Source organism: Cyprinodon variegatus, unplaced genomic scaffold (assembly GCF_000732505.1).
Source record: "Cyprinodon variegatus isolate N-32 unplaced genomic scaffold, C_variegatus-1.0 Scaffold52, whole genome shotgun sequence".
Lineage (NCBI taxonomy): Eukaryota > Metazoa > Chordata > Actinopteri > Cyprinodontiformes > Cyprinodontidae > Cyprinodon > Cyprinodon variegatus.
Genome location: NW_015150505.1, coordinates 505,675 through 514,971, shown reverse-complemented (window position 1 = coordinate 514,971; position 9,297 = coordinate 505,675). Strand labels below are relative to the sequence as shown.

Below are 9,297 nucleotides of genomic sequence, written 5' to 3'. Positions count from 1 at the left end.
TATTTCAGCTGTTCCACCTCAGAAGGATCAGGCTTACTGGTCAGGAGGCAGCATTTTTCCTGCTCCCTTCGCTGTCTTTGTTCCCCCACATCTGTCTCCATCTTGATCAGAGCAGCTTATAATCTAGATGTTTCTTCCATCTGCTTGGCCAAACAGATCTCAGCCTCCTTTGTTTTGTTCTTTTCTGTGATCAGAAATACTTTCAGCTGGTCGGCCTTTCTGATGGCATCTCTGCGGCCTTTGTTTGTCTTAACAAAGACCGCGGAGATGCTTTTTCCTAGCTCCCTTCTAGCCTAGGGCACTAGGGAAAAGGAGACTGACTCAAGAGGTCAACAGAGGGCAAACAAGAAATACCTAAGAACTCAAATATAAACAAAAATAACTAGAATAAAACAAAAATGGAAATAAAACCAATGAAAACTCAAAGATAAAATTTACACAGTACCAAAACCATGACAGGGGCGAGCAAAAATTTAGCTGTCTTTTCCTTATATTGAAAGTTATGTTCTTTGTTAAAAGGGAAAAAAATACATTTTATTTGGGCTTAGTTAAGAGGCTGACTGTAAGAGAATGATGAGATGTTTTTGAAAATATTGAATATAGGGGAGGAAAAATAATCAGGTTTTTTTTCACTTCTTTGGAAAAAGGTGGAACAGTTGCTTTCCTGTTCCACGGTTAAGGAGCCTGTGGTTGTATTACTTATATTAATGTCTTATGCAAAATTGGGGAAGAAGATGCTGGGTTTGCTGTGTAACTGACATCCTTTGGTGAAAAAATGTGATATTGTTACTGTAACAGAAAAACACCCATTCTTTTTATTTCGTCTTGCTGCGGGAATGTTTTTTTTTCCCCCCTTTTTTCCAGGAAATCAAAGGTTGGCAGTTGAATAAATGGAGAGAGAAATCTGTGAGTGTGGATGTGTGTGCGAGTCCTTCCACCTGACTCACACCTTTACCTCCCACTACGGCTTGCCAAATGTTCGCCCACGCTGTCACCACCTGGCTGCTGCTGTGCGCTGTGATTGCAGTGTGTAGGTCTGCCTACTTGCGTGTGTGTCAGTATGTGTGTGCTTTGGATGATGTGCTCTCTAACAGATGGAGTAACCTAATCCATGCTTCATTTCTGCCCCGCTGTCCATTGGCCCTCACGGTCCGCTGGTGATGCTTTCTAGGCCTTACGAGCATCCTGTCTGCCTTGTTCCTGGAATCGGACCATCCCACTCTGCCCTCGTCTGCTCTGCCCCCCAGGCATCAGCTCACAGATGCACAACCATCTCACTAGAGAGGAGACATAGGGTTGAGTGAGTCTTAGGTTGCTCCAGATATTTTTCCCTGCGTCCCTTAGAACAACATATTGTTTACAGTCCTTTCTGATTGGGAGGGTTTAGTGGGTCCATTTCTTCCTAACTGGATGAAATGGCAGATTGTAAATATCTGTGTCATGTTTTTTTCTGTGATTCTCTGCTTACTTGTACCCTGCAGCTTCACATCTCTAACATTTCACATTTACAACTTTACGACCTCGTGTAGATGTAGGCCACAAAGTTGCATTTCGGTCTTATCTGAAGTGCCTTCTCTGAACTCCCCTACATGGTTTTACAGAAACTGCCCAAGGAAACTATTATGACTTTCTTTTTGTAACTTTTCCATAAAATGCTATGATTCTTGGGTTAACCTGTTAACTAGCAACACCAAACTCACCAAATTTCAAAAACACCTGAAAGGCATGCATGCAGTAAACCTTGGGAGGGTCTAGCTGCCATTAAAAAACACTTGTAACGGTAGACCGACGGTATCCTTACAATGACAGCTGCAAAAGAGGCAATGCACACCTTCTACTGACGATATGCGATAGTTAAGAAGTTAAAAGCAAATTATTTACCTATCAACATACATCTTGAGATTTGGATATCTGCAGCACATCCAGAATTATCATGGATTTCTAGGCTGTTTCTTCTATTAAAGCTCCCATTTCCCAGTCTGTTAGGCTAGATTTTGTTACATTTGTTGTCGTGCCATCTGCATTTTTTTTTTTTCAGATCATGGATTACATTAGAGAGATTATCTAAAAGTTTTAGAATATAATAATCCAACCCTGCTTTAAACTTCTACAAAGCCATCTTTGTGACGTACACACCTTTGGTTTTTATATTCTAGCCAGTTGTCCTTTTAATGTAAAAGGGGATGCTGACTACTTTTAATCACAAAACTGACTATCCTGTAGATGTTCCCTCAGTCTTTTTGACAGTGCGTGCTTTATTGCTTGTGACATCAGCACCTCCATCTAGCTGTTCATCCATCCCAGTGTCAACTAGAGGAGAATCTCCATCAACCGAATGAATTACTCTCATTGGCTTGGTAATTTATTGATGTTTTCCTCTCCTGTGGAATAATGGGTGTACAAACCAGTGATGGATGAGGCAACAGGGTATGTGTCTGCCTTTCAAACGTCAACCACGGATAATGGCCAATCACGACTGGTGTGAGGGATTCTACAATTTCTCTTTAATACCATGTATGGTAACTGGATAAGCCTTGAACTGGGTTGGATAAAGGCTTATTTTTTGTAAACAGTATAGTGGTGCTTTTTCTAAAGAGATGCTGTCCAGGTCAGTTTTTAAGTTCTGCTCGACGTTTTAATTAAATCCTAGCATGGATTGATATCTAAATTAGAGGCAATATTATAGCGAACCAGCCAGGAGTTAAGCAGTTTTTTTCTGCTGTTCTGAACAACATAGGGAAATCATATTTAAATGTCAAATCATTCTGGCTTAAACATGTATATAAATGTATTCTTTATCAGACTATATTGTCCCAAAAGTTAGAACATTTCTATTTAAAAAAAGTCCTGTCTTAAAATCTGTGTTGTTGTTTTTTTTGTTATCTTTTGCAGGCCAGTTAGTTATACGTTAGTCTGAACAGCTAAATTCGACCAATTATATATCAACGTTCATCTTTCAATCACATTTTTTCGGTCATAGCATCTTGATTCATATGCCGCAGCTAATATACGCAACGGTTAAAATAAGAATAATTTCCTTTCCCATGGAGTTCCGTCCCAGTGTTCTCGGGGATGGACGTCTGTGTCTTCAGCAGGCGTAGAGCGAACAGAACTGGCAGCGTTGCGAGGCAAGGGCTCAAACATGTACGGCTGTAAGCCTTCTACACCAAACCAAGCTTCTGCCGCCCTGGCGTCCTCTTCCACAACATCTTCATCCCCACTTTCCTCCTCTAAATAAAAAATGTATGATGGAGGAGACTCATCCACGACCTCAGACACTAAACTCTCCTCCTCTTGCATGTTTCCTCTGTCCATAGCGTTCCTTGACAGTGTCGTTTCTAAGTCACCAATTTAGTGCTACTTGGTCCCAATGTAATTTCCCATTGGGAACCTACTAGCACTAAGTTGCTAACTGGTTAGCAAGATGTTTCAGAGAAACCGGTCACAATCAGACTTGCTTGCAAACCTTCCGCCTCAACAATCCCACCCCCTTGATAATCAACCATCACATTCACTTTATTCACTCGTGTAAAGTTGTGCACCACTCGGGACAATTCGGAAATGCAACGGTTGGAATGGCCGCTTCACTATGACTTTAACACCATGTATGGTAACTGGATAAGCCTTGAATTTTTTTTTTTTTTTATAAAAAGGTTTTATAAAGGCTTATTTTTGTAAACAATATAATGATGTTTTTTCTAAAACAATGCTGTCCAGGTCAGCTTAACGTTGTGCTGGAAGTTTTTAATTAAATCCTAGCATGGATTGATAACTAAATTAGAGGAAACATTATGGCAAACCAGCCAGGGGTTAAGCAGTTTTTTTCTGCATTTCTTAATTAATGTACAATTACCCTGCATGAACAATGGCAATATTCAGAAACATGTCAAGATAAAGCATTCACAAAGATACACGGTGTACATAAATAATATATCGCAATATGACAGAGTACCTGACAAAAACTGTACTAAATCAAACCTGATAAGGACGGTAAGCCGATAGCCCTCAAATCCTCAGAGTAAATATTATCTGGCTACTGCTACATCCCAAAGGAGGTAAAATAGGACATTCTGTGAAATTTCTACTCTGCCAGGTTCAGCTGATACGACTTTGAAATAGTTTCAGTCTCATGAGGAAGAGGTTTTTCGTTATGCATTGGTCTGCCTCTGTGACACTGACTAAATGAATGGCGCTGCTTCTAATTTTAAGCATGAGCCTGTATGCTCTCTGTCTCTAACGTGGTCTCTTAAACTCAGAACGGTTGTATCCAGGATGTCACAGGCCCCAGACACACAACCCCGTTCTCCTCCATTAAATGATACCTGATCCTGCTGGGGCTTTCATTGATGACAGAGAGGGAGCAGGACCTGCTGAAAAAGCGCTCCGACTGGTTCTCACTATGAACCCGCTGACTTGGAGTCATTGAAATGCATTTATGAGGAGCCCTCTAGTCTTTCTCTTTACCATTACAAAGTGGCTATAAGAGATGCCACAGATAGTGGCTTAATTGCACTGCTTACCGGAAGATTCTAGAGATACAAAGGCAAGAAGCAGAATAAAACAGCTTTAATTTCAGCCATTAGATTTGAATCAATGACCAAACAGAAGAAAAACACCTCATGTCTTTCTAGGAAGAGAAAACTTTCAGTTTTTAAGTAGGTCTTCTAGTTTTGAGTGTTTGGGTGTCTCAGTCTGTCTCTTGTCTCTGTGGACAATTTGCACATCTGTCTGCTCAGTGATCACAGAGGGAGCTGCTTCCAGACGCAGCAGGACAGCCGTAGCCTGGAAAACCAAACAGATGTGAGCTGCTCCCACCCTCCTCTCTTCTCCACCTTTCAAAGCAGTTTCTATGAGTTGAGATGAGGTTTCCTTTTCTATCTTTAAAGTCTACAAATATACCTTAAAGATTGTTCCTTTGTTATCAGTGGGCTGAATGCGTTTATGTTGGAAATGTTTATGTTATTTTTATAACTTGTGATTTATTGGCTGTGTAGAAGTTTTAATTTTTTTTTTCTAAATGAGGGCAATGCATCGCATACAACCTCAACAACCAGAGTGTGTCTGAATTATTAACCAGCTGTTTCTTAGTAAGATATGTTTCAATTTGATTTCTTTTTGAAGGTAGGTAGTCTCGCTTTGATTCACTTAAAAAACGCCACAAATAAAGATTATTTAATGAGCAGATCAGATTTTAGAATATATATATATATATATATATATATATATATATATATATATATATATATATATATATATATATATAAAATTGGCCCAGGTACTGATCCCTGTGGTACTCCACAGAGCTTGAGGAATATTTCTGATTGGCGTTAACAAACCGAAATCTGTCAGATAAATAATATTTAAACCAACCTAGTCTAGTTTCCTTCATTCTTACAAGATGTTTAAGCTGTTCTAAATTAATATTTTGATCAGCTGTATTAAATGCAAGATTTTAGTCATTTTCTCTACTGTTGTGAAACTCTGGCATGTTACCTGAAAAATAATCACTTTTCTTTAAAAGATATTGAAGCATTTCATTGTTCAAATAAATTATTTCATAAAACCTAACCCTAAATAGTTTATTTTTTCAAAATCCCCCAGCACACAGGAAAACTCCTATAGTTTTGACATGACTTAAACCTTTTTGCAATTTAACCCTTTCTTTTTAATCTGAGCAAAACATTTTAGAACATCAGTGACTTTTCTGCCCTTACTTTTTGCCGTTTTTTAGAATGCCAAAGACAGGAGAAGACATCATCACGTAAAATAAATATGTTTAGATCATCATAATTCAGAGAATGGGCACAAGAAAAAAGCCACCTATCCAAGACCGCTCAGAGAAGTTTGAGAAATCTTAAACCATGACAAACAAGTTTGGATTTTGCTAAGGGCAAACTTCTTCCAGTTTTTCCAGGAGTCTCTGCAGACTACTGTGTGCAGCCCCAATCTACAGTATGTAAGGGTTTTGATTGTGGAGTTGATAGCGACAATAATGCTTCCCTTCAAATCACTGCCAGCAGCATAGTGCAAGTAAGGAAAACCTTGATTGTGATTGTGAGCAGAAGAAGAGAAACGATGATTATGATTTTCTTCTTCTCTTTCTACTTCAAATTACAATGGTGCCTCAATTAGGAATGACTTTATTCCATCGTTTTCGCTTTGCGTCTTTTTACTTCCTTTCTGTTTAAATTGAGCATCATAACCAGTCTGCTTTGCTGACTCTGAGGCCATTAGGTTCTGCAGAAGCAAAGACAGCAAATCCAGGAAGATTGCGTTCATAGACATAGTTGAGTGTGCATCTCCATGATAATCATTTGACAGTTTTTAAATGCCAACTGGTTGATTTGCAGACATAGAAGCACAAGGTGTTTCCTGTCTTACCATTACAGACATAAACAGATTGCTTAACATTAAGTCGGACATTTTACTCTGGTCAGATGAGACTTAAATTGCTGTCTAACAGTTTCTTATTTTGATTCTTTATGTGGTTCAGACACAATAAGGGGGATACTGGTTCAGAGACCCAAACTATTCAAAAGACAAAACTAAAAAACAACTGTGGGGTGAGTGGAAGTGAAAATAGTATTGAAGTAAATCTAGGTCTCTGGTCATTAAAAAAAAGAGGAGTGGCAAAAGTTACTTCATTACTATTACACCTACAGTTGTCTCAATTTTGAGTTTAAACAGCCAGAGACAGGGCAAAATCATAACGAGGAAACAGCTTGCAAGCAGAAAAACACATTAGAAGTTAAACATGTCAGCAAAGAGGGCTGTCGGATTGTTTCTCAGAGCTTTCCAGGGACCTTATAGTTTGCTGACGGGCCTCATTTGACCCCAGGGAAGCATGAAAAGCAAGAAATTAAACTGTCCAGGCAGGAAAAATCTAATCAGAAAGATGAAATAGCAAGCTGTTGCAGCACAAAAACCAAGTCCCTCTAATGTCCCTTAAACCAGTGTTTCCGCCTGCGCTCCCGTCCTCAAAGAGCAGTTTGTGGCCATCACTCTCGACAAAGTGATTAAGTGGCCTTGCTGTGGTATAAATGGGATTTTGGCATCTGCAGCCATTCTCCTGTCCAAAGCTTCATTTCACCGACTCTCAGCTCCCCTGCTAAGTTCAGTAATGGAGCTTTAAATCCCCTCTGTTGTTGGGCCTCACTCGCTCTGCCACTGGGTCAATGACGAAGCTCCGGCGTCTCGTGCCACCTTGTTGATAAGACTTCTCTTTGTGCCTGGAAATGGCACTGATTATTTCTGCTTTCTGCACATCAGCCATGCAACCCGTCCTTGTTCTGAATGCTTTTCTCCTCAGAAAAAAAATCTTCACGTCCAAGTCGCTCCCACTCGACAAATCTGTGACATGAATGTGTTTTTGTTTTTAAGAAAAAAACAAAAGGTGTTCTTTGAGGGTGTTGTTGACAGGCCAACTTTTCATCTCCTCAAGAAGCTTTGTTGCCTTTTCTTTTCAAGTTGTCATGTATTATTGCAGAATTTTGCTTTTTTCTGTACATCTGAAAGTTTTCCCATAAGAGAAAACAGTGGATGGAGGAAAAACTAAACTAAATGGAATAAGAGTTTGAAAATAGGTAGTTTTCTCCAGTGATTATTGAGCAGTTTGTTTTTATGGTGTAGTTTATATTTCTTCCACATTTTTACATCTACAGTTCTTGTGTATTTCAAGGCTCTGTTATTAGCTGAATTTTTTATTCTGTTGACTCTGTCTTGTTTCCTTGCAGAGGCCTTCGACCTGGTGCTGCGTCATGGCCGTAACTCCACCCTGACCATGCTGAAGTCGGAGTTCCCTGGTGTCCTCCCTGGAGTTCAGAGCTCTGTAGGGCAGCTCTTTTTGGACATGTCGCTCTACATCCTCGGCTCGGACTCGACAGTGGACCACATGGTGGCGACGTTCTTCAACAAACTCTTTCCCTACACGTACCGCCGACTAATTGGAGGCAGCTCCCCCTCCATGTCGGAGGAGTGTTTACGAGGAGCCTGGAAGGATTTGACGGCATTTGGTCCTTATCCTAAACTGATCATGACCCGTCTGTCTCGCTCCCTCCTAGCCACACGAGTCTTCCTGCAGGCGCTGAACCTGGGCATCGAAGTGGTGAACACCACGGACCATCTGCGGCCCAGCAGGGACTGCAGCCGGGCTCTGCTAAGGCTGTGGTACTGCCCGCACTGTCAGGGCATGCTGGCGCCACCGGCATGCAGAGGCTTCTGTCAGATGGTCATGCAGGGCTGCCTGGGGGGCGCCGCGGAGGTCCAGCCTCACTGGAGGAGCTACATTGATGGACTGGGGAAGCTAGCTGGTGGCATGAGAGGAGAGCAGGATATGGAGGCTGTTGTTCTTAGGCTGCCGTCGATGATTAAACTGGCTCTGAAGCAGGCTGTGAACGCCCGCAGCCGGCTCAGCACCCTGGTGAGCATCATTCCCAAACACACATTAGCAAACTGTCAGACTGCAAATGGCACTGATGCAGCTACATTTCTGTAGGTTCTCATTTACATAAACATTTTCCTAAAACCTTAAACGCAGTTCTTGCTTTCTAATATCACACACTTAATAATTTTACTTATAGACTTGGTTTAGAAGTTTAGGAAAGCTCAAAATGCTTGGACCTGTCATGTTTTTCTGAAGTTGTTTGACTCACATACAGAAAACTGTCAGGAAACAGGAGAAAGTTAAACTGTTTGTTTATACAGAATGATCATGTGACCTCTGGAGACCGGGAACAGGAATGGCAGGGTCTCTAAAAGAAGGACAGGAAAGTTAGATGCGTTGAACTGAATAGAGGGAAATCTGAATTGTAGAAAGAGCTTACTTGGAGGTTGGGGTTTATCCGACAGGGGGAGGTTAAGTTGGGTCCAGGAAATTCTGTGAGTCTTGGTACTGACAGAGTTTGTCGTGGAAGCGAAGGAATCCAGGTGAGCACAGAGGAGAGCGGATCAGGTTGAAAGGAGCAGTGATTTTAAAGGTGCTCTGGGCTGCCATCTGGGAAAAGCACCAAAGGCTTTACCTTGAGCTTTGTAGATGCAGGGATGTTAGGCTCCAGTCAGTCTGCTTGACACAGCTTCAACCTTTCTGAAGCAGAAGTGTTGCTGAGAAGTGTTCGGAGCGCACTGCAGTCATGTGAGCGCTGCGAGCGAGGCCTCGTTACGTCACACTTCGTATCGAGCTTCACATTAAATTCGAATAATCTGGGCCTGTCAATACTACTTAAGTATTTAAATGCATCAGAATCCCTGCTCATATCATATTTACCATTCACTGTTTTATTTAAAGACAGGGAAAGCAAT

General features: G+C 41.1%; 1 protein-coding gene across 1 annotated transcript in view; it reads left to right on the top strand.

Annotated features, from left to right (window-relative positions):
* The window catches only part of gpc3 (glypican 3), a 223,636-nt gene that overhangs the window by 120,930 nt on the left and 93,409 nt on the right, over positions 1 to 9,297 (top strand). Inside the window, exon 3 of the mRNA XM_015371033.1 lies at positions 7,734 to 8,419. Within this exon, the coding sequence (XP_015226519.1) occupies positions 7,734 to 8,419 (686 nt within the window). The remainder of the gene's footprint in view (positions 1 to 7,733; positions 8,420 to 9,297) is intronic.